Below are 16,511 nucleotides of genomic sequence, written 5' to 3' on the forward strand. Positions count from 1 at the left end.
TATTTTATTCACTTAATTCTTTTTTTTGGGTGCTTTTGCTATTTCTTGGACAGATTTTTTTTGCAGCACTCCTATGGCTCCATAGTTAATAATTTATTTATTTATTTACATATCTTTACCTAAATATTTACATATTGCTGTTTTTGTTCTTTTTTAACATCATTTTTTTTCTATTGGCTTTTCTTGTACAGTATTTTATGGCACTCTTGTGACTCCGTACAGACAAATGCATGAAAAAGCAACAAATATAAACAAATTAATTATACTAAAAAAGAATCCGTCAACACATAAAAACCAGTAAATAAGGAAGAAAATAAAGCAAATTTGACATTTCCTAGTTCCCACAGTTCATGTTGCTTTGAGTTTTAATACAATCATAAAATAAACTGATTAATTTAAAATAAACAACTTTTCTTACAGAGGTCTAATTCCACATATTTGCAGCTCATTAACTGCTAATTATTCTGAGACTTTATTTTGTGTTAATGAGACTCTAGTTTCCATGTTCAGCCAGCAGGAGGCGCTGCTGCACAGCTTCAGTTTTTTGCTAAACTCATAAATCAGCAGCTTCAGTTTCACTTTCAATGTGGAAATGTTTTTAAAGCAAACGTTTGACATGTCAAAAATCATGAGTAAATAAGATTGGCGTTGTCCTGTCGTCAGAAGGTGGCGCTATAAACTACAACAGCCGCAATAAAAACAATGAAGAAGAAGGAAAAATATAAAGTTTCAGAAATAGAATGTGTAAAATAAAGTTTAAAAAGAAAAAGAAATTAAAAATATATGGTGTGTAAAAAGTGTGAAACTAAAAGAAAATTAAAAAATAAATAGTGTGTAATAAAACTTAAAAATAAATGAAATTATAAAATGTAGTTTGTAAAAAAGTTAAAAAATAGAAATTTAAAAATATGTGTAAAAATGTAAAAAGATAAAATCAATATAGTGTATAAAAACTGATGGACAGTTTATAAAACTGTAGTATGTAAAAAAAATTCCAGCGTTCACATCATTGATATTTAAATTTTATATTTTTATATTTTTGCTAAATTTTTTACTTGATTTTATTTTTGTTTTTGTAGACTGTATTTCCTTTAACATTATTTTTATTTTTACACTTTTGCACACTGCATATTTTTTAAATCATAAATTGTTTACATTTTGACAGTCTATACTTTTTTTTTTACAATTTCATACTTTTTTTTTTTACAGTTTTGCAGTTTATATATTAAACTTTACTTTTATTTCTACATTTTTACACATTATATTTTTTAAACTTTACTTTTTTATTTTTTGTCCACTATATATTTTAAACTTTGGTTTTATTTTGAAACTTTTCTTTTTACATTTTTACGCTACATTTCACATATTGTTGATATTTATACACTTTAACATATTTTTTGTATTAAATATCGTTACGACTTGGCTCCCAAAAGTCGCAACAAATCCAAGAGACAGCAGTGATGTGGCGACTAAAAACGGTTTATTGCCACGCAAAAACAACCAAACGGGCATTAAAAAGCCAGAATCACGCTGCTGGAGCTCCACCGGCAGCAGCTTCTGTCAGAGAGCCGTTAGAATGGAAATGGGTCAGAATAAGAGCAGCTGAGCCACGAGATGGATCAGGTGAGACTGGAGCAGACACAGCTGGTGTCCAGATGGAGGGTCGTCACAATATTTCTTTTTCTATTTTAGGATGTTTATATTTTACCTTAGAATTTTTAATTTAATCAAAACATTTTCTTAATTTTACATCTTTTTTTTTTTTTTTACATTTTCACACTATTTCTTTAATGACATTTTAATATTTATGTTTGTTCAGTTTCTGTGGGTTCGTTTAAAGTTAATTTTAATTAAAATTCAAATAATGATGAAACAAAAAAAAATACAGAAAATATTTCTGAATAATTAAAATGAATAAAAGTTAAATAAATAATCTAAAATAATCAGAACCGGATGTGATCTGATTGGCTGCAAGCTGATGACGACACGGCCCTCTTTATGAGAGTCTTTTAAATCCCCCTCCCCACTTCGGTGTCTCCCGGTTTGGAGACTCTAAAAATACCGGAGGTGTCACCGAGTGGGGGTCCGGTCTGGCCACGCCCCCTTTCAGGCTCCGGCCAATCAGCGTCCTCTTCCGTATCTGTGGTGATGGAGGATGGAGGTTTATGGTCACAGCAGCGGCATTCCGGAGAGTCCAGCGGACTGACGGAGCCTCTAAACCCGCAGAGGAGCCGCTGGAGCCGCAGTCCGCCTGAGTCTGGGCCGCCAGACCCGGATCAAGAACTAGACCCGGACCGAACCGCCGCCGACCGGAGGAACGAGAACTTTCTGGTGCTTCTGCTCCATGAGCTGGTCCAGCGGATCTTCTGACTCTGGATTTGCGCATGTTCCGCTCTGAGTGACTCCAGCTGCGCCTCTTTTCTCTCTCCTGCGTCTGTTCTTCTTCTCAGCGGAACCATGATGAGCAGCTACCTGGAGCCGCCGCAGTTCTACCAGGCTCCGGACACCGGCGAGGAGGAGGAGGAGGAGATGCCAGCCACCGAGAAGGACCTGGCCGAGGACGCGCCGTGGAAGAAGATCCAGCAGAACACGTTCACCAGGTGGTGCAACGAGCACCTGAAGGTGGTCAACAAGCGGATCGTGGACCTCCAGAAGGACCTGAGCGACGGGCTGAAGCTGATCGGGCTGCTGGAGGTCCTGAGCCAGAAGAAGATGTACCGGAAGTACCACCAGAGGCCCAACTTCAGGCAGATGAAGCTGGAGAACGTGTCGGTGGCTCTGGAGTTCCTGGAGAGAGAACACATCAAGCTGGTGTCCATTGGTGAGTGGCGCGGCAGCTTTTACGCACAGTTTTACGCACGGATCAAACTGTGATCAGAGGTTTTTAGACGATGTAAAATGAAGACGAACCGTGTGTGTGTGTGTGTGTGTGTGTGTGTGTGTGTGTGTGTGTGTGTGTGTGTGTGTGTGTGTGTGTGTGTGTGTGTGTGTGTGTGTGTGTGTGCGCGCGCTGAGTGACAGCTGACGGTGCTGCTCACAGGTGTGAGGAAGCAGCTGATTGGTCCGTGGGGGTTAAACTGAGACTCTATTGGTTCAGAATTCCTCCTAAATCAAAGATTGGAGTTTTAAAACGGAACATTTAAACTCGTTTTCATCTTTTTCAGGGTTTCTGAGGTGGAAAAAAAACAGAAATCATATTTTTTTAATTTAAAATTCAGGAATTTTTCTGTCAGTTAAACTTCTTCAGGAGTTGATCCTCAGAAACAGAAAGTACTTCCAGTTAAGTTCGATTCGTCTCCATGGTTTTACTGAAAGTCAGCAGAAAATAAAATGATTAAATCTTCTGTTGGTTCAAACCTGAAGGTGTAAAAGGTTCTAGAAGAGGAACTTATTTAAACATCTTCATTTTTCAGTGTTTTTAGAATCTGGTTTCAAAGATCTGAACACTTCGTTTAACCTGAAGAAGGTTTGAGAACCAGAGAGTTCTAGAGGTCTTTAGGTCCCTTTGAAGGTTTCAGAGGTTCTTTAGGAGGTTTCAGATGTTCTGAGGAGGTTTCAGGGTCTATTTGTGATTTTTGAGATCGAAGGAATCTTTAAAGTTTTAGGAATCATTGTTTAAGGTGTCGGTCTTCAGTACGTTCCAGGAGTGCTTAAAGATGCTCCAGAACCAAATGAACTGGTTCCAAACATCTTTGAAGAGATTCTCGAGGTCTTGATGAGGTTCCAGGGGTACTTGGGAAGTCCTAGTGTTAGGTTCCTATAGGTTCTTCAAGAAGTTTCTAAAGTGTTTTGTTGGTTTCAGGTCTTGAACATCTTGAAGGACTCTTTGAGGACCTCAAATCGTTTTCAGTCCTGCTTTAAAATGGTCCAGAAGTGATGAACTGGTTCCAAACGTCTCTGAGGAGGTTCTGGAGGTCGTGGAGATGTTCCAGGGTTCTCTAGAGAGAACTGGGTCCCTGTTGGGTTTGGAGTTCTGGTATCAGTTCTGGTTCTTTGTTGACTCAGCATAATGTGATCAGTGGAGCATCATGAAGAGGTCCTTCAGATGTTCTGCTGGTTCCTGCAGAACCAAACCGCTCAGTGTTCATCAGAACGTTTCACCTTCAGCTGCTGTTCAGATGTTTATCAGTCTGTGATGTTCAATCATCTTCTGGAGATCAGAAAAGCTGTTTGTTTACCTGCAGAGGATCGTGGGTCAGAACCTTCAGAACTGCAGAACCGGACCAGAAACAGTAGAACATTCTGGTGTTTCTGTTGCTTCACAAACTTTATCAGAACAAATGAAATCTATTTGTGGACACACTGTGGTGGTTCTGGTTAGAGCAGAACCTTAGTTTATACGGGGAACATGAGGGTCACTGGGTTTCTACTGGTCTGTACTGGATTTCTAATGGGTTTCCATCAGGTTTGTACTGGGTTCTATGTACTGGGTTCTACATATTTGGTACATACGGGTTCCACATACTAGTTTGGGTACGTACTAAGTTCTCTGTAGCAGGTCAGGTATGTACCTGGTTCTATCTACTGCACTATACAGGGTTTGTACTGAGTTCTGTGTTCTAGGTTCTAAGTACCTGATGTGTTTTTGGTTCTAGTTTTTACTGGAAGTGTGTCAGGTTGTTTTGTGTCTGAAACTGAATCTTTTCTGAGTTTAAATCTCGGAGAGAAAAAAAAACTAGAACCGTTCTTCTGGAAAGAAAAGTTCTAAAAAGATTTCAGTTTGTTATCGTGGTCTTATTATTTTAGTCAGTGAGGAATAAAGAACCTGTTTTCAGTGGTTCCAGGATGTTCAGTTTTAGTAGAACCGGGCCCTGTTAACTGCAGGTAATGGATCTAGATGTTCTGGTTCTATGGTTGTGGTAGAACTGATTCCTGTTAACTCTATATGTGTTCTGGTTTTAAGGCTCTGTTCTGGTAGAACCTCAGATAATGGATCTAGATGTTCTGGTTCTATGCTTATGTTCTGGTAGAACCTCAGATAATGATCTGGATGTTCTGGTTCTATGCTTATGTTCTGGTAGAACCTCAGATAATGATCTAGATGTTCTGGTTCTATGCTTATGTTCTGGTAGAACCTCAGATAATGATCTGGATGTTCTGGTTCTGGTAGAACCTCAGATAATGGGTCTGCTGTTCTTTCCTGCTGGGGGATGATTGATGCTGAACAGCTGAACTCTGAGGTTCTTTAAATAGACTCAGAGGGAACCGGCTGCTGAGCTCCGACTTTACTAGAAACAAACCGATGAGAACCGACCAGGTTCTGACGTTCTACTGACCCAGAACACCGATACTTCCTCCTAATTAAACAACAGAATCTCCTTCAGGATTGAAACATTTCTAAACCTGGTATCTGATCTGATAAATCGGTTCATGGAGGAGATAAACGATGGAAAATCAATATTAAATCAATAAAATGAGAATAAACAGATCTAGATCCTCTCAGATCTGAATATTTGATGTTTTCCTCGTGTTTCTTATCTTTCATTGTTGGTCTGAGAAACAAATCAAACGTTTCTGGACAAATTTCACAATAATCTGATGTTTAAACACATACACACGTGGACAAAATTGTTGGTACCCCTCAGTTAAAGAAGGAAAAACCCACAATTCTAACTGAAATCACTTGAAACTCACAAAAGTAACAATAAATAAAAATTTATTGAAAATTAAATAATCAAAATCAGCCATCACTTTTGAATTGTTGATTAACATAATTATTTAAAAAAACAAACTAATGAAATAGGGCTGGACAAAAATGATGGTACCCATAACTTAATATTTTGTTGCACAACCTTTTGAGGCAATCACTGCAATTAAACGATTTCTGTATTTGTCAATGAGCGTTCTGCAGCTGTCAACAGGTATTTTGGCCCACTCCTCATGAGCAAACAGCTCCAGTTGTCTCAGGTTTGATGGGTGTCTTCTCCAAATGGCATGTTTCAGCTCCTTCCACATATGTTCAATGGGATTCAGATCTGGGCTCATAGAAGGCCACTTTAGAATAGTCCAACGCTTTTCTCTCAGCCATTCTTGGGTGTTTTTGGCTGTGTGTTTTGGATCGTTGTCCTGTTGGAAGACCCATGACCTGCGACTGAGACCAAGCTTTCTGACACTAGGCAGCACATTTCTCTCCAGAATGCCTTGATAGTCTTCAGATTTCATCGTACCTTGCACACTTTCAAGACACCCTGTGCCAGATGCAGCAAAGCAGCCCCAAAACATTACTGAGCCTCCTCCATGTTTCACCGTAGGGACAGTGTTCTTTTCTTCGTATGCTTGGTTTTTGAGTCTATGAACAGAGTTGATGTGCCTTACCAAAAAGCTCCAGTTTGGTCTCATCTGTCCAAAGGACATTCTCCCAGAAGCTTTGTGACTTGTCAACATGCATTTTTGCAAATTCCAGTCTGGCTTTTTTATGAGTTTTTTTCAGCAGTGGTGTCCTCCTTGGTCGTCTCCCATGAAGTCCACTTTGGCTCAAACAACGACGAATGGTGCGATCTGACACTGATGTACCTTGGCCTTGGAGTTCACCTTTAATTTCTTTGGAGGTTGCTCTGGGCTCTTTGGATACAATTCCAACGATCCGTCTCTTCAATTTGTCATCAATTTTCCTCTTGCGGCCACGTCCAGGGAGGTTGGCTACTGTCCCGTGGGTCTTGAACTTCTGAATAATATGAGCCACTGTTGTCACAGGAACTTCAAGCTGTTTAGAGATGGTCTTATAGCCTTTACCTTTAAGATGTTTGTCTATCATTTTTTTTCGGATGTCCTGGGACAATTCTCTCCTTCGCTTTCTGTTGTCCATGTTCAGTGTGGTACACACCTTTTCACCAAACAGCAGGGTGACTACTTGTCTCCCTTTAAATAGGCAGACTGACTGATTATGAGTTTGGAAACACCTGTGATGTCAATTAAATGACACACCTGAGTTAATCATGTCACTCTGGTCAAATAGTTTTCAATCTTTTATAGAGGTACCATCATTTTTGTCCAGGCCTGTTTCATTAGTGTGCTTTTTTAAATAATTATGTTAATCAACAATTCAAAAGTGATGGCTGTTTTTGATTATTTAATTTTCAATAAATTTTTATTTATTGTTACTTTTGTGAGTTTCAAGTGATTTCAGTGAGAATTGTGGGTTTTTCCTTCTTTAACTGAGGGGTACCTACAATTTTGTCCACGTGTGTAATCAATAGACAACAGATAATCAATAAAACTATCTGTCGTTTATTCATGATAAACTCAACTTTTCATTTGTTAGACCTCAGAACGTTCTCTTGATGAGAACCTGAAGGTGTGAAGGAACCATTAAGGATCAAACACTGAAAAATCAATCGATCAGTAAAGAAAATCAAACGTATTGATCATCGTAGTTGAAGGTTTGTTCCTGAATCTTTTCCTGTTGGTTTCCTGATTTCCTTCTGCTGAGTTCCTGGTTCTTTATTAGTTAGTATTTGGTTATTTATTGGTTAGTTTCTGGTTGTTTATTAGTTTTTGATTATTTGTTGGTTTGTTTTTGGTTATTTTTTGTTTTTTTTGTTGGTTTGTTTTTGGTTATTTTTTGTTTTTTTGTTGGTTATTTTTTGTTGTGTTTTGTTTTTGGTTATTTTTGGTTTTGTTGGATAGTTTTTGGTTAATTTTTATTTCTTTGTTGGTTTGTTTTTGGTTATTTTTGTTGGTTATTTTTGGTTATTTTTTGTTTTGTTTTTTGGTTATTTTTGGTTTTTTTGTTGGATAGTTTTTGTTTAATTTTTGTTTTTTTGTCGGTTAGTTTTTGGTTATTTGTTTTTGGATATTTACTGGTCAGTTGTTTTTTTTTATTGGTTAAATTTTGGATTTTTATTGATTAGTTTCTTGCTATTTGTTGTTTGTTTGTTTGTTGGATTGTTTGTGGTTATTTGTTGGTTATTTTCTGGATACTTGCTGAACTGTTTCTGGGTAATTGGTGGTTAGTTTCTGGTTTTCTGTTTTTTTTTTTCTTGGTTAATTTCTGTGTATTTCCAATGATAAAATGGTTACTCTAACGTTCTGTGAGTGTTCCAGTTGACCTGATTTCTGTCGGTGACGGTTCTCTGCTGGACAAACCAGACTCCATTCAGATTTCTGCTGATTCTGGGCCTGTTCCTCTCTAATGGTTTCCATGTGTTGCAGCAGTCAGCAGTCAGGAATGTTGGAACCGTCAGTAAAACTCCACTCCATGTGTTGCAGCGATTCGTGTTCGGCTCTTTGTTTTACGGCCTCCAGCTCTGCTTCATGTGTTTCCTGAACGTAATTTGACTCTGATGATTCAAATGTAAAATATGAAGCATCTTCTGCAGCAGGCTTTAGGAGTAAAAACCAGTTCTCCTGCAAACATGCCACCGTGCTCAGCCTGAAGTCTGACTGATGTCGGTGGTTTCATGGTGTTTTAGCGTCTGACGGTTCAGCTGTTAGCTTCTGGTTTCTGTGGTTTGTTCAGCGTTTTCCTCCAGAGGATCAAACAGGAGGCTGACAGGGATCCTGGTAGAGGAACGTCTGGAGGTTAAAGTTCAGGTTCAGGAGGTTTAACTCGGAGACACAAGTCTGGATTGAAGCTGCTGCAGGAACAAAGTCTGTAGAGAAGCAACAAAACCAAAGAAAAGACTCTTTGACCAATCAATGAAACCTGCAGGTTGTCAGATAAAATACAACTTTATTAATCCAGAAGGAAAACTATGGAAAAACAAAATGACAAAACATCAGAAATGCAGCAAATATAAGTTGCTCTATAGTAGTTATAGTGTAGCCTTCAGTCTGAACCTTTAAAGTCGTCTTTGTGGATTCAGTCCAACAGGAAGTTTAAAGTTCAAAGACTAACGACGGATTAGTGACGGAGAAATGATCCTCTGACTGAAGAATTACAGCTGATGGTGATGATGATGATCAGCTGCAGCTGTTTGAGAGACGAATATATAAGGACGGATGGATGGCTAGCATTAGCATTAGCCACCACTTTAGGATGATCCTTGGACTTAGCATGTTGTGCTGCTAATGTGGCTAACATTAGATTTGATAGTGGTCGTGCTAGTAGCTTTAGGAGTAGTGGTTGTAGTAGTACTTGTGTGTGTGTGTGTGTGTGTGTGTGTGTGTGTGTGTTAGCTATCTGCTGACTGTCACACTGCAGCTTCTTCTCTTCAACAAAGACTCACTTTAGTTCCTGAGATCACATGACAGGAGTGTGTTTTAGTGTGTGTGTGTGTTTAGTGTGTGTGTTTGAGTTTTAGTGTCAGCTGTCGTCACAGCTGTTGTCCAGCATTTTGTGTTTTCAGCAGCTGGAGTCTCTTCAGTTCAACTTTAACTCAGTTTTACAGATAAAATCAGCTGATTTGATCCGTTTGTTTTATTTATTAGTTTGTTTACATTGTTTGTTTATGACATGGATTGTTTATTTGTTGGTTCATTTAGATTTCTGTGAACTTCCTGCAGGAGAATCAAACATTAAACATGATAAGAATACCAACAATCTGTGCTTCTCTAATGTTCTGTTTAGTTTACATGTTTATCTAATGTTCTGTTTGGTTGTTTACATGTTTATCTAATGTTCTGTTTGGTTGTTTACATGTTTATCCAATGTTCTGTTTAGTTGTTTATATGTTTATGTAATGTTCTGTTTAGTTTACATGTTTATCTAATGTTCTGTTTGGTTGTTTACATGTTTATCTAATGTTCTGTTTGGTTGTTTACATGTTTATCTAATGTTCTGTTTAGTTTACATGTTTATCTAATGTTCTGTTTGGTTGTTTACATGTTTATCTAATGTTCTGTTTGGTTGTTTACATGTTTATGTAATGTTCTGTTTAGTTTACATGTTTATCTAATGTTCTGTTTGGTTGTTTACATGTTTATGTAATGTTCTGTTTAGTTTACATGTTTATCTAATGTTCTGTTTGGTTGTTTACATGTTTATGTAATGTTCTGTTTAGTTTACATGTTTATCTAATGTTCTGTTTGGTTGTTTACATGTTTATGTAATGTTCTGTTTAGTTTACATGTTTATCTAATGTTCTGTTTGGTTGTTTACATGTTTATCTAATGTTCTGTTTAGTTTACATGTTTATCTAATGTTCTGTTTGGTTGTTTACATGTTTATCTAATGTTCTGTTTGGTTGTTTACATGTTTATCTAATGTTCTGTTTAGTTTACATGTTTATCCAATGTTCTGTTTAGTTGTTTACATGTTTATGTAATGTTCTGTTTAGTTTACATGTTTATGTAATGTTCTGTTTAGTTTACATGTTTATCCAATGTTCTGTTTAGTTGTTTACATGTTTATGTAATGTTCTGTTTAGTTTACATGTTTATCTAATGTTCTGTTTAGTTGTTTACATGTTTATCCAATGTTCTGTTTAGTTGTTTACATGTTTATGTAATGTTCTGTTTAGTTTACATGTTTATGTAATGTTCTGTTTAGTTTACATGTTTATCTAATGTTCTGTTTAGTTGTTTACATGTTTATGTAATGTTCTGTTTAGTTTACATGTTTATGTAATGTTCTGTTTAGTTTACATGTTTATCCAATGTTCTGTTTAGTTGTTTACATGTTTATGTAATGTTCTGTTTAGTTTACATGTTTATCTAATGTTCTGTTTAGTTGTTTACATGTTTATCCAATGTTCTGTTTAGTTGTTTACATGTTTATGTAATGTTCTGTTTAGTTTACATGTTTATCTAATGTTCTGTTTAGTTGTTTACATGTTTATGTAATGTTCTGTTTAGTTTACATGTTTATCTAATGTTCTGTTTAGTTGTTTACATGTTTATTTACAGTCAAACACTGATTATATATTTCATAAGTTATTTATTATTTCATATCAAAGTATTGAGTGATGAAAGACTAACGTGTTTGATCCAACACGCGTGTTCCAGTTTAACATGTAAACAGTCAGTTATGATTAAAACAGATTCACATTTACAGCAGTTCAGTTTACTGAGGCTTCATTTAGACGATTTCAGGTTAGAATAAGGTTAGTTTTAGGTTAGCGTAGGATACAGTAAAGGTTAGTGAGGTTCTTTTAGAGTTGATTCGGTTCATTTGTTTAAAGTGTGTTTAAGTTCAAATTCAGGTTAGTTTAAGGTTTGAGTGAGGTTAGTTTAATGTGTTTTTTGTGGTTTAAAGGTAATTCTGCAGAGTTGAAGGTAAATCAGTGAGGAGTTTGTGAACTGATCGAAGCAGAAAGTTTTTGTGTGTCTTTGTTTGTTGTCGTGTCTGAACAGGTGAAGTAAAATCCAAGATTCAGTGAAAGGAAGCAAAGTTCTGGTTCTGATCTACTGAGAACAAAAACCTCAGAGTGGGCGAGAAAATGTGTCCAACAACAACTACACAACCGTGTGTGTGTCTGTGTGAATCAGCTGTTGGCTCGATCTGCAGACTTCAGTCTTTATAGCTCACAGGTGTGTGTAGTTGTGTCTTTGTGTCTCTCGGGCTTTTTCAGGATAAACAACAACACTTGTTTGTTCAGCCGTCCTCCAGCTGCTCCGACTTTCTGAACTTCGACTGTTTCTGGTTCAGCTGCACATTTTTCTGCTGCATCAGCAAAGAATCAACCAACAGATTCATTAATTATCGAACTAATTAATCAGTTAATGAAGGTTTTCCTGTTTCTGATGCCATTGGCAGCATTTTGCTTTAATCTTTCTCCGGTGTTTTTAGAAACTGCAAAAGAAGACACAAAATGACTGTAATGAGACACAAAGCAACATAAAGAACACACAAAATGATGATAATGACACAATACTTTAATGCCAAGATGAAAAAAACAGCAAAACTAGACAAAAAAACTACAAAAGGAAGAAGACATCATGGCAGAAATGAGAAACAAAACAAAAATGAGATGCAAAAAAACTACAAGATGAGACACAAAAATCCATAAACAAGACACAAAACAACAAAGACACAAAATGACAAAAATGAGAAACAAAACACACAAATGATTATGACAATACTCACACAGTGTTGCCTTGTTATAATGTGTTTCCCTTTATGTTGTTTTGTGTCTTTTTGTCGTCGTTTGCCTCATTTTGTTGTATTTTTATTGCCGTTCCTCTTATTTTGTGACTTTTATAAGCAGAACACCTTTCAGATCTTTCTGAATGCTTTAGAACAGATTGTTTTGTTTAGTCTGTAAACTCCTCCAGAATCGGTGTTTTTTCTGAGATAAAAATCCCAACATTAGCGTCAGAAAATCAAACATGAGGGTTTAGTTTCAGCGTCTGGCTTCAGGCTGATAACAGGAATCCTCCCACGGTGACGCTAACGACGTCGTACCGCTCAGAGATCGGCACCGACGTCTCAGCTCCGCCTGGACTTCATCCATCCTGTAGAGGCTCCATCAGAGAGGATCTTTTTACTCGCTGTGACTCCTTTGAACTCGTGTATTTTTCACTGTTGGGCATTTACTCAAATCTAGGAAGCAAATGAGGAAAAATGTTGACTGAGAGCTGATGAGATGCTGTGCTGAAGAACACGATGTTTTCTTTCCATTTGTTGCATATTTATGTTACTATTGATAGTTTTGATCAAAAATAACTGATATTAGTGATCCTGCCTTTGCTTTTTGTCATTCAAAACCCAAAACTCAGTCTTTGTGTCGACAGAGAGCAGGATAAACGTTTGTAAATGCAAACTTTAAGGCTTTCACTGTTTGTTATCCACCAGAATAAATGGAGCTCCTCGTTTCCATTCCAACAGCTGAAAATCAGTTTCTCATTTTGCGTCCAGTATTTCTGTTTTTTCTGGTTATATGTCTCATTTTTTGCAGTTTTTTTGTCTTTTTATGGTCAATTTGTGTCTTCTTTTGTAATTTTTTGTCTCATTTTAGTTTGTCTCTTGTTTGTTACTTGGTGTCTTGCTTTTGGAGATTTTTATCAAATTTTCTTGTTTTTATCTCGTTATTGTCGATTTTTGTTTTGTTTTGTAGTTTTGTTTTTTTATGTTGTTTTGTGTCTCATTTTTGTCGTTTGTTTTGTCTTGTTTTTGGTTGTTTTTTTTGTCTTGGGATTAAAGTATTGTCTCATTTTTCGCTGGCATATTTGTGTCTTGTTTTGTTGTTTTTACATTTTTTGTTCATCCTTTTTTTGTCTTGTTATAGTACATTTATATCCTGTTTATGTTTTGTGTCTCCTTTATGTCAGCTTGTGTTTATGTTGTTTTTTTGTCTTGTGTAGTTTGTTTTATTTGCTTTGTTTTAAAATATTGTCTCCGTTTTGCTGGTATGTCTTTTTGTCATAATTTTGGCCAGTTGTGTGGTTATTTTACATATTTTTGTCACAATTCCACCTGGAAGTCCAGACATATTCTGGTATGAAGGTAGAACTCTGATCATTGATAAAGTTACTGGAGATGAAGAACCAGATGTTCTGAGGAGGTCAGAAAGGAACTTTAGTCAGATTTGGTTGATTTTGTTTTGTGCCAAATTCTTGTCACATTTTCACTGGTTTCGTGGTCGTCTTGATCCTATTCGTTGTGATTTTGGTACTTTGCCTGTTTTTGCTGGCATAGTTGAACTTCTCAGGGTAATTTTGGCTCTTTTTGTGGTAATTTTGTGTCTTTTTGTGCCAAATTTGAGTTGTTGTAATTTCGCCTGTTTTGTTACTGGAGATCCAGAATCAGCTGATTACTTTTGTCAGATTTGTTCTCCTTCAGTGATGAGATCTAAACCTCCGATGTCACCACATTTCCATCACTTTGAATGAATCTCCAGATAAATCTGGAGGTTAAACTAACATGTGAGTGTTTGCAGAATGACCTTTGGTTGTTTGTGTTCCTGTTTAACTGCTTTAGTTTGAGCTAATGACCAGCTGGTTCACCGGTTTACCTTGTTGGACTCCTGCAGAGTTCAGTCTGTTGAAGCGTCCCATTAATTCTTTCCGTCCGTCGTCATCACATCTTTTCCTCTTTCCACTCTCCCCTCCATCACTTCCTCTCTCGCCTCATAAAGCCTTTTCTTTCTAAATGTCACATTACACAGTTTCTCCGCCGCCCTCGGGCCTGTTCGGGCTTCTATCAGGACTCCATTGTTTCTCTGCACCGCCGGCGACCTCCGGCTTGTTTGTTTGGTAACCGTTAGCGACCGGCTAACCAACAGCACGAGCTGTGTTCAGACAGTCGAGCTGTTGTGTGGCTCGGAGAGCTTCTGGCAGAAAACCAGAGCCCATTCCTGATTTTACAGGGTTCTGCTGCCGGGACAGAAGCCACCTCCTGTTCGTTTATTTATTTATTTACTGGGTTCTGCTCAGTAAACAACCCTGCAGAGTGAAACACACCTGCAGTCTGGAGCTCGGTTAGCTCACCAGTTAAACATTTCAGAAATGTTCCACAGATTTTCCATCCAGATAAAAATCTGCTGGAAAATATTATTTCAGGATGTGAGAGGCGTCAGTGTTCGGCTTCAACACGGAGCTTTTAAAAGGATCCAGAGAGTTTAAAGTGAAAGCACAGAAAGTGTTTATTGACCTGTGAACAGAACAGACGGACCACAGCAGCTCCTGTTTCCTGGGGAAAGATTACAGCGACGCTCCGACCAGCACTTCCTCTCTGTCCGGACTAATCTCTGGACATGAAGCTTCCTGAGGTGAACAACGGTCATCTGTGGAGGAGAATATGATGCCATGAGTGCAAACACATGCAGTGGAGTTTCCATCACTTCAGAGGACGCTGCGTTCATTTCCTGGAGCTGTAACCTTCATATAACCTTGAAATGACCTTTATATTAATCAGCTCTTCTCAGTAAACTTCATTTAAGGACTTTTTAAATAATCTGGTCCCCATAAAGAAGCCGAGTCCCCACAATGCGACTGTTTGGACAGATGTATGTCCTCACAGCTCCTGTAAACAAACACACACACATTAAACAACATTAGTTTAGTTTGAACTTTAAAGTGTTTTCAAGATCAGTTGAAGTTAAAATTCTAAAAGCAGCTCAAGAGTTTAATTTAAGTGAATAAAGATCGATGGTTGACTCTCGACCTTTATTCACTTAAACTCTTATAAATTCAGTCAGTTTATGTTGTTGCAGTGTGTTATTGTGTGTTTCTGTGCGTTTGTGTGTCTTACTGTGCATTACATTGACTTTTTGTGAGTTACTGTTTGTTGTGTAATTTTTTGTGGTTCTTTGTTTGTAAACGTGTATTGTGTGTTTCAGTGTGTACATACATGTGTGTTATTGTGTATTACGTTGTGTACATGTGTGTTATTGTGTATTTCAGTGTGTACATGTGTTATTGTGTATTACGTTGTGTACATGTGTTATTGTGTATTTCAGTGTGTACATGTGTTATTGTGTATTACGTTGTGTATTTCAGTGTGTACATGTGTTATTGTGTATTTCAGTGTGTGCATGTGTTATTGTGTATTACGTTGTGTATTTCAGTGTGTACATGTGTTATTGTGTATTACGTTGTGTATTTCAGTGTGTGCATGTGTTATTGTGTATTACGTTGTGTATTTCAGTGTGTGCATGTGTTATTGTGTATTACGTTGTGTATTTCAGTGTGTGCATGTGTTATTGTGTATTACGTTGTGTATTTCAGTGTGTGCATGTGTTATTGTGTATTACGTTGTGTATTTCAGTGTGTGCATGTGTTATTGTGTATTACGTTGTGTATTTCAGTGTGTGCATGTGTTATTGTGTATTACGTTGTGTATTTCAGTGTGTACATGTGTTATTGTGTATTACGTTGTGTATTTCAGTGTGTGCATGTGTTATTGTGTATTACGTTGTGTATTTCAGTGTGTGCATGTGTTATTGTGTATTACGTTGTGTATTTCAGTGTGTGCATGTGTTGTTGTGTATTTCAGTGTGTACATGTGTGTTATTGTGTATTTCAGTGTGTACATGTGTGTTATTGTGTATTTCAGTGTGTACATGTGTGTTATTGTGTATTTCAGTGTGTACATGTGTTTCCTATTTAAACTGACCTCATTCCTGCCGCTGAATGACTTCATCCTGCTGCTGTCGATGGATCAAACTTCTCTGCAGGAAAAATATGAGCTGACGTCTGGAAGATAAACAACGAGAACAAATGATGTTCAGGGAAAATATTCTGTAACTTTATTTACAGCCGTTTATCTTCACGTGTCAAACAATCAACTCACACAAAGGAAGAACCTCCAGAGAACATTAAACTGTTAACGGGTTCCAGAACGTCTTCAGCTCCTTCATGAACAGCCCCAGTTTGTTATTATTATTATTACTGTTGACTTTTTATTCTTCTTTGTTCATTCCTGTAATGTCGGTTTTGTATGTAAATATAAGGTGATAATTGACAGCAGTCAACGGAAGCTGTTCTGTAATGTCTGATATTTACTCTGTACAGAAAATACTAGACGGGAAAAGCAAAAGGAATTTTTTTTTTTTTAAAGGAATTTAACATCACTGTGTTTGCCACTGTTTATTTTTGTGGTTTGTTTAGAAAATAACAAAACAACTAATGGAAAACTAAAAATAGTAAAAAAAAAAATAATAATTTAAAAATTAACATTTTGAGCAGATTAT

General features: G+C 37.0%; 1 protein-coding gene and 1 long non-coding RNA gene across 2 annotated transcripts in view; one reads left to right on the plus strand and one right to left on the minus strand.

Moving 5' to 3' along the window:
* The first annotated feature begins 2,019 nt into the window (after window positions 1–2,019).
* Window positions 2,020–16,511, plus strand: part of LOC110960368 (filamin-C) — a 58,007-nt gene continuing 43,515 nt past the window's right edge. The window contains exon 1 of the mRNA XM_051951129.1: window positions 2,020–2,821. Coding sequence (XP_051807089.1) covers window positions 2,458–2,821 — 364 coding nt within the window. The 5' untranslated portion in view covers window positions 2,020–2,457. The remainder of the gene's footprint in view (window positions 2,822–16,511) is intronic.
* LOC127534880 (uncharacterized) lies at window positions 8,652–16,381 on the minus strand. Its single transcript, XR_007943432.1, has 2 exons — window positions 13,833–16,381; window positions 8,652–12,421 (listed from the first exon to the last, which is right to left on the minus strand). It is a non-coding gene; the product is annotated as an uncharacterized LOC127534880 (long non-coding RNA).

Source organism: Acanthochromis polyacanthus, chromosome 1 (genome assembly GCF_021347895.1).
Source record: "Acanthochromis polyacanthus isolate Apoly-LR-REF ecotype Palm Island chromosome 1, KAUST_Apoly_ChrSc, whole genome shotgun sequence".
NCBI classification, from domain to species: Eukaryota; Metazoa; Chordata; class Actinopteri; family Pomacentridae; genus Acanthochromis; species Acanthochromis polyacanthus.